At 38.0% G+C, this 20,065-nt stretch overlaps 1 protein-coding gene across 1 annotated transcript in view; it reads right to left on the bottom strand.

Moving 5' to 3' along the window:
• Positions 1–418: 418 nt before the first annotated feature.
• Positions 419–20,065, bottom strand: part of LOC131065845 (equilibrative nucleotide transporter 1) — a 70,193-nt gene continuing 50,546 nt past the window's right edge. Inside the window, exon 2 of the mRNA XM_058000486.2 lies at positions 419–1,478. Coding sequence (XP_057856469.1) covers positions 682–1,478 — 797 coding nt within the window. The 3' untranslated portion in view covers positions 419–681. The remainder of the gene's footprint in view (positions 1,479–20,065) is intronic.

The raw sequence follows: 20,065 nt of genomic DNA, 5'->3' as shown, positions 1-20,065 counted from the left end.
CTTGCAGCTTTTGCATCAACAATATATTGCAATAACGTGGAATAAAGATTGTAAGCATTAGAGAAATTAATGTTGCCTCCTATATTAGTTACGTTCCCAACAAGCAATAAAGCAAACCAAAAGGAATGCCTTGTGAGGTAGGGGACCCCAATTTTAAGGAAACCTATATCTTTCGAGTTTGGATGTCCTTTTTCCTCAAATTTTCTTTATTTTAACTCCAAAACAGTTTTATTGGTGATTGAGGTCAATGTTCACTTCTCAAATTCTAGTTGGGAATTGCAAAAATATCCTGCTAAAAAATATTAGCCCCTAAAATTATCCCTACTTTTATGAAACCTTTTATAAAATATTACATTAAAAGAAAATTAACAACTTTCAAGAAACCCTTTTATACAAGTCCATGTAAATGGAACATCCATAAAGTCAAATGAATTTTATATACCGAAGGAAGTAGAAGCAATCACAATTTTTTTCATGATTATAAGAAACAGTAAACTGCTGACCAATAGGAAGGAACCAGACACTGGCCCAGCTGTTGGAGCGAGTACTAGATATTTTCTTGATTATTCATCAACAATAGAAGGGCCTTAAATATCGAATGTCCCTTCCTTTTCAATTCAGTCAAACAGTATTAGAGATGTAGCATGACAAATAGAACACAACCCTCCAAGGCACAGGCATTCAAATGACCCAAAACCATGCCACAATAGAGCCGATTGCCAATCCAATTACTAAGAAGAGAACTATGATGATCCCTGCAGTCTCTGCCTCCTGTAAGGGCACCGTTTTTGGAGCAACAATCATGATCACACTTGTGAAGTAACCATTTGTCAAGCCTAGTAAACATGTCAGAAGTACAACTGGAATCTCTGTGCGGAAGAAATGTGGTCCATGAAGACACCCATAAAACAAAGGATAGAATAGTAGCCTTGCAACAGACCCACCAATGGCAATTGTAGCACTTTCAAGCATAAAATACGCAGTTAGAGATTTTCCTACCAGATCAAAAATATTGTAGCAAGTAATCAATAAGATAGGATACCAATCTTTTAGAAGATGTGAATGCACATCTTCAGTTATGTAACCTGGAAAGATTGATAGTGTTACAGCATAAATCAAGAGAATCCCAATTCCTAGCCATTTCGTTTGCCTTAATACGTGCCAAAATTTTGGTCCACCTCCCTCTTTAGGAGCACCAAAGAGATTTTTTGATGTTACTGGGAAAGACATGTCTTCAGTATCTGCTGAATTGTTGACAATTGTATCTCCCAGCAGAAATTTCGACTCCATTGCCCTTTCTTTCAAGTCATTATAGTACCTAATAACTGGTAGCCGGTTTGCCATGTTATAGCATACCAGGCAAACTCCCATAAGCACACTACTGACAATGAAGTATAAAATTGCACTTATTCTCAGGCCTTCAACATCTTGTGGCAAGGCACCTTTGGTGAGAATCCTCAAGGCAGACACAAGAACACCTGTATATATTCAAAACCTGATACTCAAATAATCATCTGAACAAAGATGTAACTACACGATGTTCAAGGAGCCTCTCACATCAACTTCAAAGATCATGTAAAAATCTAAAAGGAAACAGATGCATAGACCAAAAACACAGAAGGAGACGTGGTTGCATTACAGCATTTGTATATCGAGATATAATCATGGTTCACCAATCACTTCCATTCAGAAACAAATTCTAAAAGTCAAACCCTCTGCTCTCTTTTAGTGAATAAATATCTTTAATTAACCAACCACACCATGAAATAAGCTTCCATACTTCACAGAAGCTACCACTATTGCTTAACATAAAAAATGGAAAAACATACTATTGGTTCTTACCTCTCATTTATATAATTCATGTGATACTACAAAAGTTATTTTCCCTTCTGAAACATCTCACGTGGCTCACAAACACATAACTCATACTAGAACTAATACCCAAGCTAACCAAATTGGAGCAACACAAAGAGAAAAAAGGATGGGGAACATATATCACATATGGCAGCCTCAACAAATAACCCATTAAACTATGTCAATTATATTACATCATGATATGATTTCATTATGATTCATAATAAATGTGAATCATGCTTTACTGAATCCATTAAGAATTAAAAGATCTCAAAACTCCAAAATAAACTACCCTAATCCCATGTTCATGCTAAAAATTGGAATTATCAATAATTTTAATGTGTTAACTGCATTTGTTTCATTATGCAAAACCAAAAGTCATGGCTATCATATGCACATACAGGATTGTTTCATGATTTGGAACAGCAGGCCAAAATATTTTATTGACAGCAGCTATGAACAATATGGAAAAGCCCCCTGCTTATGTACGATTATTTTATTATTCAAAACGGCAGGCCAAAATGCCCAGCATGGCAAATTACAAAACATGATAAAAAGGAATGTGTTTCTTATGTTTCTCAGATGTCTTATAAAAGATGACCATGATAGCCTGCCACAGCAACCAACCTAGAAATAGGACAGAAATGGTTTCTTAGGTTTCTCTCACTTAGCCAATTCTAAGATATTTCCCTACAAAACAAGTCCCTTTCTCATTTGTGGCAATGAAGCTGCCAAACCATAATGGAATAATTCAAGATGAAAATCCAATTAGAACAGAAGGTTCAGCAAGGAAAAATAATAGCCCTACATTTTGCAGTGTGAGAGAACTATGGAACAAAATTTTCCTCATCAGATCTGTAGGCAACAACAATATTACAACAACTCCTTACCGACTGCAGATAATGTTTCACATGAATGAATGTTAATTAGACCATACTAACAGTTTACCTTGTATATTCTATTTCACATTAGCATCACATAAATTTGAATGTGACTTTTATTAGAATAGACTCTGATTGGATATTTCTCGAGCAAACCAACAGATCATACTGTTACAATACGATAGTTTCACAGGGTCCATTGAACACAATTTCCTCTTTTCTTCTATTTTAAATGTTTTGAAGACAATTCAAACCCCTTGAAAAGGAACCATAAATTTCAATACTCAGTATTGAAGTGTGTAAATAGAGTTCTGAATTCCATATGCTTACCCAAAAATAAAATTCTCTTTTCGTTTTGAAGAAATAAATTTAATAAAACAATACAATTTGTGGAAGATATAATCATTTTTAAAAAGACAGCTACCGAGGACCATAGCTTTAGAAGTGCATTAAATGCAATATTTCAGTGTATGTGTGATATGATATTGCATCAACTTCCTACTAAGTGCGACAATTTTTCCATAATGTTTGCTGACACTGGAACATAGTTTTTTAGTACCCTTTCTGACATTTGGTTTTATCTCTACCTATCCATCTGTTCTAAGATACCAGTTCAGGTTTAGGTTCGAGTATGCCAGTACAGTAAAAACAAAAAATCATAAATATTTACATATTTGTAGCCTTAATAGGAAAATAAGTTCAGAATACCACAGTATGGATATAATAAACGAAGTTATCAAACTCAAATGTCATGATAGATAATCATTCAATATTGAAATAATAAAATCAGCAATCAACATCATATGGATCTTCGTAAGGATAACCATCATCATAAATTTATATTAAAAAAAATTATTCCTCTTTTAAAAATATTTCATTATTAATCCCCCATTTAACTGAATAGTCACAATAACCTTTATTTTCCGATCCCCCTTTTCGAAACAAGGGTCAGATAACTTTTATACCCTTATAATTTCAGAGAGTTATTCACAAAATAACTTTCTTTTCCATTTTGGGCAAAGAGTTCCATAACAGCCCTAGTGTTGAAGAAGTAGGGGATGTCGTTGGTGCATTAGCTCCATGTATTCCTACAGCATTTCACTCAGAAATTGGTACTTTGAAAGAAGAGCTTTAGGTAGTTAATTGTGATATAGCAAAGCTTACCTCTTGCCACCAAGGTCTACTGCTAGTGATCAAATACCTATTGGTTTATCACTAAGTTGCAGGGTTCGCCTATCTAGGTGCCTAGTACCGGTCCAAGTCCGAATCTTGATCCGGTACGCCTGCAGGTCCTGCCAAGGTCAATGACAAGGCAAGTCGGTTTGTCTTGGGCGAACCCGAACACCTGGGCACCCAAAAATGGTTTTGTTTTGTTTTTTGCAAAATTTAATTAAATTTTGAAATCTGCCACTTGAAAAAATAGAAACAAAACCCTAAAAGTGACTTTTAAAAAATTCACTAAGTACATTTTTGCTCATTTGCTTTGTAAACAGCTATTTTTTCCTTGTAGGTTGAGCAAAGTTTGGCTGCCAGCATCAAATAGGAGTTGAAGATCGATTTTTGAAGCTTGATCAAGTGTTGCAGCTTCATTCCTACTCATTTGCAAGCTTCCATTGGCTAAAAGAGTCAAGTTTTTTTTTTAAAGATTCAACCATTTTTGTTTCACAAACATGAAACATTATTTATTTAGTGTACCTATTCTTTTTCCATTCTTTGGTTTTTGTTTTTGAATGTGTTCATAAAATTTCTTGCCACAAGAACTAGAATGGCATCTACATCTTCCTCCATAAGCACAAATGACCAACAAAAACGGAAATCAGATCCAAATTCTCCTCTATGGAATATGTTGATATTATATGACCGCTTCCAAGAGGTGGGGGATTCCGTTGGAAATGCCAAGGATGTGGTAAAGAACGTAATAGTTCATATTTTCGGGTGGTAGGCCATTTGTGTCAAATACCAGGAAGAGGCATTAAAAAACGCCCTGGAAAAAATGGTGTGCCTATACCACAAGATACAGTGTTAAAATATATTAGGGAGAATGAAGAAGTAGAAGAGAGAGAAGCTCGTAGATTAGATCAAACCATTTCAAAAAACTCAAAGGGAATGCAGCCCCCATCTAATCCCAATATTATAGTAGAAAACCACCCATTTTTTTCCACAACTAAGCCTTAAAGTGAAGCATCCATTGTATGCAAAAGATCAAAGGAGCCTTTAGAAAGTGCATTTCAAAATGAGAGTCGAGACATTGCCAACCAAGATGTAGCAAGATGCATATATGCAAATGGGTTGGCTTTCAATATTGTTCGCTCCCCATATTGTAAAAAGATGTTGAAAAGTGTTTATGAAGCTCCAAGAGGGTATAAGGGCCCAGGTTATGAGAAGGTATGTGGCACCTTGTTGGAAAGAGAGGTCAAGGGGGTTGAAGATGCATTTATGGGATTCGTGGACTGAAACAGGTGTATCCATTGTTTCTGATGGGTGGAAAGATTCCAAAAACTGTCCCTTGATCAATGTCATAGCGGTGTCCCCTAAAGGGGCAATGTTTTTGAAAGTTGTGGATTATGAGGGTCAGGTAAAAGATGGGCAATTTATTGCAGATATTCTCATCTCTGCCATTGAGATAGTGGGACCCCATAATGTTGTTCAAGTCATAATGGACAACACAAAGAATTGTAGAGCTGTCGGTTTGTTGGTTGAGGAATGTTATCACCATATCCTTTGGATACCTTGAGCAGTCCACTCACTCAATCTTATGCTACAAAAGATTAAGAATAAAATTGATTGGATCAAAGAGGTGCATGCAGAGCCTAAGGACATCTAGATGTTCATTACAAACCACATGTCTCAAGGAATTTTCAGATCTTTTTCAATTTTGGAGCTATTTAATTTTACATTTCCTAATTTTTTTATTTTCAATATTCATAATTTAATTGTGTAATGTATATTCTTCTTTATAGTTTGTCTTTAATTTTTTTAATCATTTTGGCTTTTATTTCTATTATAGGTTGCATAGACCCATTTTGCATCTGACACAATCGTCTTGAGACGACTTGCGAAAGTTAAAGTGGCACTTTGTAATATGGTGATCTGCCAAAATTGGGTTATATGGAAGCGAAGCAGCATTGAGAGGGCAACAAGAATTAGGCAAAGGATATTGGATGACTCATGGTTGGATCGTGTGAAGCATAGATTGAGGACTCGGCGGACTCACCAAGACTCGCAAGTCCATTGGCGGGCTGAGTCAACTCGCCACAGACTCGCGAGCCAAGTCTAGGAGAGTTCGAGCCAAAGATTCCTAGATCTGTGCAAAGGACTTGAGCGAGTCTGGCGTCGAGACTCGCAAGTCCTAATGAAGGACTCTTGAAGCTAGCTGAGAACGCTCAGTCAAGGATAAAACTTGATTTTTTTTAACTTTTCCTTGCTTTTGACATTTGTTATTGCTCAAAACAGGTCTGTAGTTTGTTGTTTTTCACATTTGGACACATCATTATATGTAATTTTGTAAACATTTATAAACTTTTTTTGCTCAGTATAAACATTTATAAACTTATGTTGTTGTTATACATTTTAAAGTTTGAAAGTGAGTATGAATGATGAAATTTCAAATATTGAGTGTTTGGAGATCATATGGCAAGTGTAATGTTTCAATTATGGCTCTTATGTTCTCTAAATGCTTTAATTTATTTTTGTATTTTTGTAGAACTACGGTTTTCTTGCCAAATCCTTGTCGATTCCTTTCTCAAGTCTTTGTCGAGTCCGAGTCCGAGTCCAATTTTTGGGCTGCCGAGTCCACGGCGAGTCCAAGTTTTCCAACTTTGGTGTGAAGTATCTCCTTAGTTTCCCCGAGCCCATTATGAGCATGATTCGCTACACTGAGATGGATAGGCCTTGCATTGGAGAGGTTTATGATGGCATTGACTCAATGCTTGAGCAGATGATGTGCATCATAAGTGCAAAAGAGCAAGACCCTGAGGTGACTTTCTTCAAACAATTGCAAGCAATTGTTGTAGAAAGGTGGAATAAGATGACCACTCCTTTACATCTTCTTGCCTACACCTTGACACCAAAGTATTGTAGCAACTAATTTCTTGATCAACCAAGAAGGCTTGCACCATAGATTTAGAAGTGTTCAAAGGGTACAAGGCAGCATTCCTTAGACTCTTCTCCCTAAAGATGATGTGCAAGATTTGATTACAAATGAGTTCACAAATTTTGTGAACACGAATGGTCTAAGTGTTGATGCTCTTCGTCATAGGGGAAGGACGCTCATAGTTCGTGGTACTTCCATGGCACATGCTTCCAAAACCTACAACCCCTCGCAATCAAAATTTTATCACAAGTTCAACAATTAATGAATATTTATTTTATCACAAGTTTTATTTATAGTTGACTTTGTCTTCATAGGTTCCTAGTAATTTTATGACTTTAATTGTTTACTTTGTCTTCATAGGTTGCTAGTTTATCTGCATCAGAAATAAATTGGAGCACATCTTCTTTCATCCACTCAGTAAAGCGCAATAGATTGCAATCAAAAAGAGCAGAGAACTTAGTATATGTGCATTCCAACTTGTGTCTCCTTTCATACAAGTAACATGACTACAAGCAAAGGGAGTTGAAGATGTGGGATATAGAGCCAAAGCATACTAACTTGGATGCTTCCTCTTCTCAACTTGTTGCATGTGAGGACTCAAAAAGCACGAACACTAATAGTGCAAGTGCAAGTGGCATTGGCATTGGTTCATCTAATGTCAGTGCCAATGATGAGGATGATGAGAATGATGATGTTGATGATTTAGAGAATCCATTTGATGATTAAACTTTAAAACAATAGTTCCAATTGTTGAAACAATGATACTTGAACTCGATATTATTATTTTGATATTGAACTTGATGTATATGATGCTATAATGGTATGATCATGATGCTATGATTACAAATTTATGGTAGTTTTGTTGTTTATATGATGCTATGTGACATTCTAATCTTAATTCATGCTTCTTGGCTGCACACACACACATATAATTTACATTGTTTTTGTACTAACGAACCCAAACCCCTTTCCAAAATTTTGTTGAACCAACAAACCGGGTTCTTGAACCCGAACCGGTGCCCAAACCCAAACCGGCAACTTAGGTTTATGATCATCAAGAAACTTTCAAGTGACAAGTACTTACACATTATCATCTTTGGTTGAAGGTATGTTGAATAGGGTTGTGACAAGCTCAAAAATATTCATGGTGTTAAATTTGAAGCTCTCTATAATCTTGGGGGTGACAAGGAGGTGGTGCCTTTGCGAGTAGTGGCCGTTGGGGATGGTTGGTGTAGTAAGCTAAAACGTGAGGACTTAGGCTCTAAGGTTGTCGGTGGCATTAGTGGATGGGGTACCTCTCAGCTATCTTGATGGCTTTTCAGCTTTTGATCTACCAAATTTTGGCTTGTAGGTATTATTAATGTTCAGCTTGTGGATAATCGATTGTCTTTCTCCTCTTGTTCTAGTTATTTACCACCACCCCTATATGGGCTTGAGTTTGGCTTTTCTTTGTTATGCTTGAGATGTAATTGTCATCTAGTTTGTTTTCATGGGCAAGGATCCATTTAGAACCCCCTCTACTCTTATCTAAAAAAGACATTGAAATTATTTATTTATATATATTTTGGTTTTTATATTTTTTTTTTAAATATTTATTTTGTTACATCATATTTGTGTCTTTATGGATTTGAATATTTATGTAAACAATTTTTGTTTTTATTTTTTTATTGCAAAATTTTATGTTTTTCATGAACCATAACCCTAACTAAATACAAGCCTTCAAGGTATGATACCATATCAAGGCATATTAGATATGGCCCAAATATATGTCTCAGTATGGCCCAAATATGGGACATTTCTGGATATTGTATTTGTTCCATATCTGAATGAATTATATCCATATCCAATATGTAGATTAGATACATGCATTTGGGCCCTAGTGAGAGATAGGGAAGTATCAAGCAACTTTGTTTTATTCATTTGGCAAGCCTCCCATGCAGAAATCAAGTCCTTCACATCTTTTTAAGTCCCTCACAAGCAAAATCTCCTTTTGTAGGTAAACCAATATTTCCTTCTAATTTTTGGCCCCAACTATAACTTCAGGGCTCAAAGATCACTTCCCTTACCAATCAACACCATGGAACAAGATCATCTTACATGCACTCAAATATCATTTCCTTGTTTAGACTACTTCAATTCGTACCAAATCTTAAATCTAAACCATAATTCCTATAGATATTATCATAAATTTATTCCTCCATCATTTGTCTAATTACGCTCCTAATCTTGCACTTTTATATTTTATCTTCACTTTCACACATTTTTGCAAAAGAAATGCTTCAAGTATCCTTCAAAACAATTCCAACAATTGATTTTTTTAAGTCATTTAAAACCATTAAGTTGTCCAATATATCTTCAAAATGATAAAAGACAATCTGAAAGCATACACAAAGGCAAAAATTATACTCAAAAGGACAAGAAGAAAATGCTATGACCACAATATCATTTATGACACAATCTATTGACAATCATTTATGATTAAACATTTCTAGTTGTTTTAAATATTTAATATCGTGACATCAATGGAATTATGGTGATGAATGTCAAGGAACACCCACTCTACATGTTTTGTTGATGGTTGTAACTCAAACCAAACATTATATATTCTGCATTGTAATGTTCCCTTTTGTAAATGCCCTAGTTTTTGCCCTAAATCACAATTCTAAGTAAAACAAGAAATAGAATAGAGTTAGTGATATCATTTACCTAGTTGAGACCCTACAAACACATTAGGTAATCACTGAAACATAATCCATAAAATAGATCTCTCCTACTAGAAATATTATTTCAAATCAAAAGCATAGATCTTTCCTACTAGGGTTAGGAACATTAATTTAAACATAAGGTATATCTAATTCATTAACAGAATTCAATCTTAAGAGAGTTAGGATAAGGAGGCATGATAGGGTGCTTGAAGCAATCCTCTACCCTAGGCCCAAGAGCAGATATACCATCCCTCTTGGCCTCCTGTGGCCCTTTGCCATCCATATGAGGGGGTGTACCTAGTGAGGAATCCTATAGCCCTTCCCCCTCTTCTTGCCACCCTTATTCTCCTCACTAAGATTGGGGTTCCTTAATCCAATAGTCAACAATGGTAGGGATTTGGGGGAAACTACAATAAGGTGACCGGAACATCCTTCCCTTCTAAACCCAAGGGCGGGGCACTCCTTGCACCCCCTCAGCCTCATGGGACTATCAATCACTACTATGAGGTGGTGTGCTTAGAAGAGGACCTCATAATTGTTTCCCCTCCTTGTATTCCCTTACTATCCCTAACATGGTTGTTCACAGCAATTTAACAAGCATATGAGGAATACACATTATTGTCTATATTCCATAGAATATAATATCATTAGATTGCATTCAAATTACTCATATATGAGTAGTTATACATAGAATTACATCATGTCGCCTAGTACAAGAATTACTATTTCATACCTGTGGCGTCCTAAATTGTACTCGCCTACAATTTTGTACTCACTTAGGCCTCACTTTGGCGTTCGTCCTCTAAGGCCTGACTGAAGCATTAATTCTGCTCACACCAAATATCAAACACAATTTTTCATTGTCTCCCCTTGATCCTAATTTCAGCAAGGACCTGTTGTGACCATTTCACACATCGCCCCATTAGAATGGGGACCCCCTCTTCTTCTTAGGGTTTTGTTTTCCCGTAGTTAGGTTTTCTCTCTGCTTGCTAGGTTTGGAGTGAGTGAGTGGTCGCCCGGGCTGGGTAGATTAGGGTTTCTCTCCGAGAGCTCGTTTTAGGGTTTCTTTCAAGCTAAGTCTAGCCTGGTTTTGGGAGGTCATTAGTTGTCTGCCTGGAACCCTAGGTTTGCCTTAGTGGAGCTTTTCCTTTCAGGGGAATGAAGATGGATAGATTGAGGAAAAGCGATGGTAGGTCTCAGGTAGGGGTAGGTTTGGAGTGATGGTTTTCTTGTCAGAGTCTTGTTTTCCTCCAGGTCCGAGTTGATTAAGCGAAGTTAGTGGTCAAGGAGAGATGGAAGTGGCGATTTCAAAAGTGGGTGAGCAAATGCACTTGATGATGACTAAAGAAATTTTGGAAGGATATCCAAGGTTTGAAGTATCAGAATAATGGAAGCTAGCCCAGAAGAGGAAATTTGCTCCTGACCCTTCCAAAGTGTCCAGGGCGAAAATCCTTGAATACCTCATTTCCTTCCTAATTATGGCTAAGCTATTGGTCTCTAAGGCATGTTGGAAGGTGGATTGATGTACTCTGGCCAAGAGAAGTGAATGAAGGCACTAAAAGGTGGGGATTTTGTCCAAAAACTTGATTTTCGCTCCTGACCCTTCCAAAGGGTCCAGAGCGAAAATCCTTATGCACCTCAATTTCTCACTTGTCAAGACCAAATTCCTAGTTTTTGAGGCATGTATGGAAGTGTTTGACACATTCTAGCCTTAGGGAGTGACTTGAGGTGGAGGAGATGAAAGATTTTAGCCCAAATGAAGATTTTTGCTCTTGACCCTTCCAAAGGGTCCAGAGCGAAATCTTCCTTTTTTCCCTTCCTTTGACCTTGAAACCTAGTTTGACCTCGCCTAGACCCAGTTGGATGGGGATTTGTCTTGATTGCAATGAAAGAAAGTTGAATTGACCAAGTTTGTATGAGAATGAGTTGAAAGTTAAGATGAAAATCAACCTAGGAAGTGATTTTCGCTCCTGACCCTTCCAAAGGGTCCAGAGCGAAAATCCTTGAAGACCTCATTTCCTTCCTAATTTTGGCCAATCTCTTGGTTTCTAAGGCATGCTTGGAGGTGTTTTTGAATGTTCTAACCTTGTGAAGATTGAAAGATGAGGAATTCTAGCCTAAAACATGAATTTCACTCCTAACCCTTCCAAAGGGTCCAGAGCAAAATTCTTGAAAACGCTCATTTTTCCTTTAGCCAAAGTCAGGACCAAGGTGGAAATGAAAGGAGAATGATCTATGTTTGCCTCCAGAGAAGATTAAAGTTTGAAAAATGAGCAATCAAAGCCTAAATCAAGATTTTCGCTCCTGACCCTTCCAAAGGGTCCAGAGCGAAAATCAACCTAAGACTCATTTCCTCCCTAGTTTGACCAATTTTTGATATCCAAGGCATGTTGAAAGAGAGAATGGGCATATTGAAATCCTTAGGGATGTTTGAAAGCGTTGGAGAATGAGGATTTTAGCCAAGAAGGAAATTTCGCCCCTGACCCTTCCAAAGGGTCCAAGGCGAAATTCCTTGCAAACCTATTCTTTTGACCTTGTTTAGGCTTAAGACCTTATCCCTCGGGTGAAGAATGATGTTTAGTTGCCTTCTAGAGAAGATTGGAGTTGAAGAGATGAAATATCAAGTCAAGAATGAGATTTTCGCTCCTGACCCTTCCAAAGGGTCCAAAGCGAATTTTCTCAAAACCTCTCTTTGCTCTCAACTTTGTGCTAGATCAAGTGTGGGCTAAGGTAAAATCAAGAAGGAGATATCCCTAAGAGTGACTTCAAGTTGCTAGAAATCATTGAAATTGAAGGAATTGAGCCAAATCAAAAATTTCGCTCCTGACCCTTCCAAAGGGTCCAGAGCGAAAATTCTACAATCACTTGTTTTCCTTGCAAAATCAAGTCAACTTTGAGTTTTTATAGCTTGGATGAGTGTGAGGAGAGGTGTTCTTGCCCTTTTGAAGTTGATTGAGGTTGAAAGATGGAGGAGTAAGCTCAAACCAAGGATTTCGCTCCTGACCCTTCCAAAGGGTCCAAAGCGAAAATCCCAAGAGCACCTACTTTCTTTGCAAGGCAAGTTAAAATTTTGATTTTTATGGCCTAGATGGGAGTGAGGCGATGTGTCCTTAGTCTTGGAGGTGAATTGACGTTAAATGATGGAGGAACATGCTAAAAAACTTGAAAATCACTCCTGACCCTTCCAAAGGGTCCAGGGCGAAATTGTGTAAAACCTATCTTTTCCCTTAAATTTATGCCAAGTCTAGTGAGGATTGAGATCAAAGAAGGCCTTACGGATGGCTTCAAATTGCCAATAATTATCAAGTTTGAAGGAATTGAGCCAAATGATGAAAATCGCTCCTGACCCTTCCAAAGGGTCCAGGGCGAAAATTCTTCAATCACCTATTTTTCCTTGCAAAATCAAGTCAAACTTGGGTTGGATGAGAGAGGAGAAGTGTTTTCTTGCCTTGTGAGGTGGATTCAAGTTGAAATGATGGAGGAATGAGCTCAAAAGAAGATTTTCGCTCCTAACCCTTCCAAAGGGTCCAGAGCGAAAATCCTAAAACACATTCTATCTTCAAGAGTTTGTGCCAAGTCAGGCCTAGATCAAGTGAGGGATGCCCCTAGGATTGCCCTTGAATAGTTTGTTGCCTTCAAATATGCTAATTTTAAGCTAAAAAGTGAATTTCGCTCCTGACCCTTCCAAAGGGTCCAGAGCGAAATTCTTCCAACCATCCTTTTATCCAAATTTTGAATGAAGTCAGGCCTAGGCTAAGGGTGAGAGAAGCCATTTGGAATGCCTTGGAAAGTTTTTTAATCATTAAAATTGGGCTAGAGGAAGAAATTCGCTCGTGACCCTTCCAAAGGGTCCAGAGCGAAATTCATCAAAATCACCATTTCCCCATTGTGTCAAGACAAGATTTTGATTCCTAAGGCATGAAAAGACTGGAGGGAGGTTATCCAAGCCTTGCAAGGTGAGTTGAAGTGAAGGAAAACAAGCAAAGAGAGAAATTCGCTCCTGACCCTTCCAAAGGGTCCAGGGCGAAATTCTCCAAATCAACCATTTTCCCCTTGAGTGAAGCTAAAATGTTGATACCTATGGCATGGTTGAGGCTGGAGTGAGATATTCTTGCCTTGAAGGGTGAATTGAGGTAAAGGAAGCGTAAAATGAAGCCTAAAGAAGGAATTTCACTCCTGACCCTTCCAAAGGGTCCAGAAAGAAATTCCCATTATCACCTAATTTGCCCATGTGAGAAGCTAAAAGGATGGATCCCTAGACTTTGTTGGACTAAAACAAGCATATGCTCACCTCCCGGAGGATTTTGGAGAGAAAAAATGGGGTAATTGAGGCCTAATCAAGAAAATCGCTCCTGACCCTTCCAAAGGGTCCAGGGCAAAATCCTTGAGGAAGCCTATTCTCCACCTTGTTTGGGCTAAAACAAAGACAAGTTGCAAAATTATGATGATAAGAGTATGAAGTGATGACAAATCAAGGTTGTAAAGATGATTGATCAATGGAGTAAATATAACTAAGAATAATCAAACAAGCCTCCTTGGGATGACCTAAACCATGGACATTCTATCATCTAAGAGAAACATCTTCTAGATCTACCTTGTCTCTTCAAATAATTCACATGCGAATCTCTTCAAGGCACATTTTTCCTATTCTAAATCGTTTACTAAGCCTTGTCCTTGATTAATAATGCAAATATGCCTTGATTAGACAATTGCTAAAATTGACAAACCAGCCTTTAGCTTTGAAATTAATTTAAAAAATCAAAAAATTCACATTTTAGTGCCCAAAATTCATTATTTTCACTTTGTTATCAAGTGGGCCAGCTTGGGGAGTTTATTTTATTTTATTTATTTACCTATTTGCCAAGTCGGCCTAAGGGCAAAGTGAGGTGAGCGCCCTATATAGGAGAGGTGTGTTTTGAAATTTTTAAATCATTCACTCATTTTCCCTCATGTGAATTGGAGGAGCAGATTTGGAGCTGCGAAATTAAGCAGACTGGAGGATAATTTCCAGGTCTTGAAAGCAAGTTGAAGGCGAAATCATTACTTGAAGGCTAATTTGCAGATTTTGGAGGAAACTTAAAGGTTGATTGAAGGTTTAATTCATCAAAGGGAAGAGTCTAAAATTCAGATCAAAGACCTCTTATCCAGCAAATTCCCATTTTCCTTTATCCTTTTTTTCAAGGCTGATAGTTAAAATCAAGGAAAAGGTATGTATGATCAGATTTTTGAAAGCTTATTCCAGATTTAATTTGATTTTCCATAGCAATCCTTTGTAAGGTTAGGTCTTGCACAATCTGATTTAATTCATAATTAATATCAATTTGAAAATTCATAATTCTAAAGGTTTATCATATTATTTTCAAATTGAAATCTTCTTATTTCCTTGAAAGATCTCAAATTCCCTATCTTAAGATATCATGCTCAAACCTAACTTAAGCATTTCTTGTAGGTATCAAATGACGACCCCCAAGGCCATTGGATCCACTACCCGACAAGCTCTCATCAAGGAGGATCAGAAGAACGATGAGGAGACCAAGATCGTGTCCAAGTGGAGCAATATCAGAGACACGGAAACTTCAATGTGAAGAAGTTTCGGGAAGCGCCCTACATCGGCAAGCCGTCACCTGTTGCGAAGAGGATAATTGAGAGTGGCATCATCAAGGCCGTAGGTTTCCCTCCTGCAGTCAAATGTCACGAGTTGATGATCGAATGTGCCCGGCACTATGATTCACATTCGAGGATGATCGTAGCTGAGGATGGAATTGTCTTAGCCTACCTTTCGGAGGAAGCTATAAGTGAAGCTTTTCATCTCCTAGAGCAGAGAGACATGATCTACAAAAGTTTAGAAGGAGCTAGGTCCGTTTACGAGGACGATCCTAATTCCTGTCTGAACTTCATCAACAAGAATTGGTTGCTCAAAAGTAGACCTCGCCTAAACAAAATTCCCAATACGCCGCGCAGAATTGATTTCCAAGAAGAATTCAAGGACTTGATAACCATGCTCAATCAGGTTACTGGTGCCTCTCAAGCTTTCTTCTTCGACAAATGGATGTTCTTCATACAAGTGATTATGCAAGGACAAGGAAAGTTCAATTGGGCTAGAATCGTTAGTAATAACCTGAACGTGCAGTTGAGGAGGCTAGCCCCTACCAAGTCTTTTCACATGAGTTCATATGTCATATATTCCTTAATCAGAAGTTTTGAGTACGCAGGGCTACCACATAGAGGAGTTGTTGGAAGAGGACCCGGAGAAATAAGGGCTTGTGATTCTTATATTCAACTACATCATCCACCAAGGAATGACTACAAGCTAATCAATGATACCTTCACGATGTATATCACCAGGACATTGCAAGGAGGGATTCACAATCGATTGTCTCTGGAAGCGCAGGAGCTCGTGAAGAAGCATGGAGCATGGTTCATTCAGTTTCCAAAATTCACAAACATCAAAGTTCATGGATGTCCTTCACCTCCCTACATGTTGCCGAGATATCCTACAGACAGAATAATACTACTTGAAGTGACTAGACAATTGGCAGCTTATGCTAGAGCATCAAGACATAAGCATGGAAATGGAATTCCCGTGCCCATCCTGCTAGGAAATTCAATTGAAGCATGTCCTAATTCTCAAGCCGCGGAAGATGCAAAGAAAGAATTATCTCTATATTCATCCACATCCTTTGCCTCAAGGGAGAATTTTGACCCTCATGGTCACATGGAAGAGACAGTCGGGAAGAAGAACAAGCATGAGTTTCAAGTAGAGGATTTCTGGATGAATGTTCAAGATGACATAGAGGTGAAAAGAAAGATGCATTCCAGATTACCCTTGGATCTCATCAAGAAGTGTAAGGTTTATAGAGTAGCCGATCAAGCCCAAGACAGTGGCAGAATATCTCCAATCTTCCTACAAGAAGGAGGATAAAGAGGTGAAGATAGATTGGAATGAGCCAGAAGTGGCAGACCTAAGGGCATTGATGGATCCTGTTTTAAAGTGCACTCGCAGATGGGTGGACGTACAGCATCAAAAGTTGAAAGAACAGAATATATCTATGACATTCACCCTGGAAACAAGAATAGAAGAAGGAAAAGCAAGTGTGAGTGAGAATACTTCTCATTCCAAGGGATCAAAGAGAAAAGAAGGACCTGAGAAGAGAGAACCTTCCAAGAAGAAACAAAAAGTGAATCCCGATCGTCCACCAAGTACATCTTCTAGGCATGAAAAGGAAGCAAGCCAAGGAGAAGATCAAAGGTAGATAGTGTATGAAATTGATGAGTCTATGGAATCCATGGTGCAAAATGATAAACAAGGTAAAGGACAGGCACCTCAGCATTCATCGAGTCAATCTCTCCAGGTTGGTGCTAATGAACAACAACAAGAAAAGAATGATGATGAAGCAACATCTCCTTTCAGGGAAGATAGACCTCTACCTAAAGAAATAAAAGTAAGGGAAAGAAAGTCTTCAATTCCAGATTGGCTAAAAGAAAGGCTAACAAAGGCAGTTGTGGTCGAAGAGGAGGAACAAGTGTTCAACTTGGAAAGTCTCATAGGAAGTTCTCATGAAGAGGTCGAAAAGAAGAAGACCACCAAGATGTCAAAAGTAATTAGAGATGGAGGATCCCGAAAGGTGCAGATAGCTACACCATTGGTAGACAAGTATGAGGATGAGATTCTAGTAGAAGAATGTGATCTAGATACAATTGATCTTGGCCCACTTACCTCCAAGCAGGCTATGGAAGAAGCAACTGATTCTGTAAGAGCACTTAACGACAAACTCAAAGAAGAAATGGAAAAGAATAAGAAACTAGAAAAGGAGGTCAGTGCTTGGAGGAATTATTTTAGCCATCTTAATCAACCTTTGAGACGACAGGATCCGGCAATATCTCCTTTGCATGCACTTCCTCTTGAGTCAGTAAATGAGGCAGAAAGAATGAAGAACTTAGCTCAAATCATGAGTTCTTGGATTGATGAATTTTACAAGGTTGCCATTGAATTTGCAACAAGGATGATGAAGACGGTCCATCGAGCCTTCCAGGTTCTTTAGATCATCCATAATCTATTGGTAACTGTGGATGCATTCGCTCACACCAGAGATGTTATCATCCCGGTCTTGCAAGTGATAAGAAGGACACCAAGACAGATTCTAGCACAAGAGAAGATAATGAATGGAGAAGCCCATAGCCTTCTGCAGTGGTCAACTTTGCTCCGGATGAAGGAAGTTCTTTTCGAGGATATCAGTTCCAGATGCAGCCGAGTTGAGGGGACTATCCACCCTATTCAAGACAAGGTGTTTGAGGTATTGTGTACGATCCTTGACAGAAGAATTGAGATTGAGATGGATGTAGACATCCAGGAATTGGAAGACAAGATCAAGATCATCTTTTGCAAAGAGAACACAGTGACCGAAGAGCAGTGAAATCAGATGTATACTACTATGTTCCTGATTGAGAAAACAAAAGAGATAGAGCCGGGATGGGAGGCGACTCTTCTTACTGCCTTTGATCAAGTCCTTCACTTGGAAGAACGAATGAAGAATCTTCTTGAGATTCCCATTGCTGAGATTGAGGCAATACCGTCCAGATTCATTGAATATGCTAGAAAAGAGCATAGAAAGGGGAACAAAGTTCTAGATGAGAAGTTGTTATAAAATGATGTGGCAACTTAATTCCTATTGGTCTATGTCTCCTCGTTATTTGTGCCAATTCCTATTGGCTATGGATTAATAATGTTTATCTAAATGGGGACTTTTTTTGTAACAAACCCTAATTAGGGTTTAGGTGTCAAAATCTCAGCCATCGATCTTCTTTTGATCCAGGCCGTTCATTGTATTTGAGAGTGCTATATAAGCCCTCACTCATTTCATTTTAGAAAGTTAGAAAAAAGTAAGAGAGAGAGAGAGTTAGAATTTTAAGAGTTTAATATTGTCAACAGCATAGAAATAAGTAGTGAAGAGAGAAAGTTGAACAATTGTTGTTTTATTTGGCTATGAGATCAATGAAATATTGAAGTTATGGTGTTTTGTTGCAATCCTTGTGGCTATTTTCATGGTTGTTTGTCTTCTTGAATCACTCTTAGTAGAGATAGCATTTAAGTTTTAAGTTTGAAGGACGAATGTTGTGCTTGATCTTTGATAAGACTCACATTCCAAACCACTAGCTCCCTATTGATTGTAAGAACGCCCTGTGTGGTCAACTAGAAACGTCGAGATTGTTTAAGAGTTCAATCATTGTTGGAGGCATTGATATGTATCTTACTGATAGTATCTATCCCCTTAGTGATTTGAAAATCATTGAATCCCCTTAGAAGATCGCACCAATTCCAGTGTTGTAACCTCTTGGCAATACTAAAATTGGTAGAGTTTTATCCAAACCAATCATCGCTAAGTCATTCTTAGGATTAATTTAGTCTCACCTCCTTGAAACCTTTATCTTTTGATCTTTTTTTGAAGCATCAGTTAGCATTAGGAGAACCCTGTTTCCTCATTTGAAAAGTAGTCACAGGAACAAGCTTTCTCTGAAAGTACGTAAGGCCCCTTGAAAAACAGTAAACACAACGACCACTGGTGCTTATCCACGAGTAGAGAACCTACATAACAGAACCTTGAAACTTTTCCGATTGATCCTTCTGCAATATCTTCAACATTCGGGAGTTTTACTCAAGAGAGGATAAGATACCTCTGGGTATTTTATTCTGTGTTTGGTCGTGTACAAAATACACATCAACGGGACCTAGATCCCGTGTCAACTTGTGTCGGAAATTCAATTTGTTTTTCGACCAGCAAGTATAAAAGGAGGTCTATCCCTCTCATTTTTTACCTAAGCAATCACCTAACAAATTCAAGATCTCAATTACACTTTAGCAAATTCAAGTGAGCAAGCAATCAGTCTTCTATCAAGCATTGGAGCAGAAGCGAAGTCAAGATTCAAGCATTGGAGATGACATTCATGTTCTATGTTTTATGAAGACTATTTATATGAAACCCTAATTCCTTGTGAAGACAAACAAAACTTCATTAAAGATATATCATTAGTGTTTCAGACATTTTCAGCCTTTCCCTCAAAAGGAAAGTATTTTACTGCAATACTGCATTTACATTTTCAATTCAATTTCATAGTTAATTCCAAAACCAGAGTTTGACCTAAGGCAAACCCCTATTCCCAAAAATTTCCCCTTCTTTATGTGTGCAGAAAACAAGTACAGAGCTGCGTTCAAGAGGATCGACAAGATTCTCTAAGACGAACAGGTTCACCTTTTGATGGCGAGAAATTCGAAGGACCAAGGTGACCAGAAGCACGGCCCCTGAAAAATCAGGCTGAACTTCTAGGAACAAATCCAAATCATCTTCTTTTGCTCAAATCCAGGCTGGTGGCTCCGCACGACATCTGTAGCTCATTGTTTATGCCCGATCTCTTCAATAATTCACTATTTTGCCTTGATCTTTAACAATTCAAATTCAATTCAATTTAGGGAAGAAAGAGCCCCATCTAGGAGGCTTGGACTCTGATTAGAATCTTGACTTATCAAAGACTAGATC

Source organism: Cryptomeria japonica, chromosome 6 (genome assembly GCF_030272615.1).
Source record: "Cryptomeria japonica chromosome 6, Sugi_1.0, whole genome shotgun sequence".
NCBI lineage: Eukaryota > Viridiplantae > Streptophyta > Pinopsida > Cupressales > Cupressaceae > Cryptomeria > Cryptomeria japonica.
The sequence above is the reverse complement of the archived record's forward strand: the minus strand, read 5'-3'. Positions and strand labels throughout refer to the sequence as shown.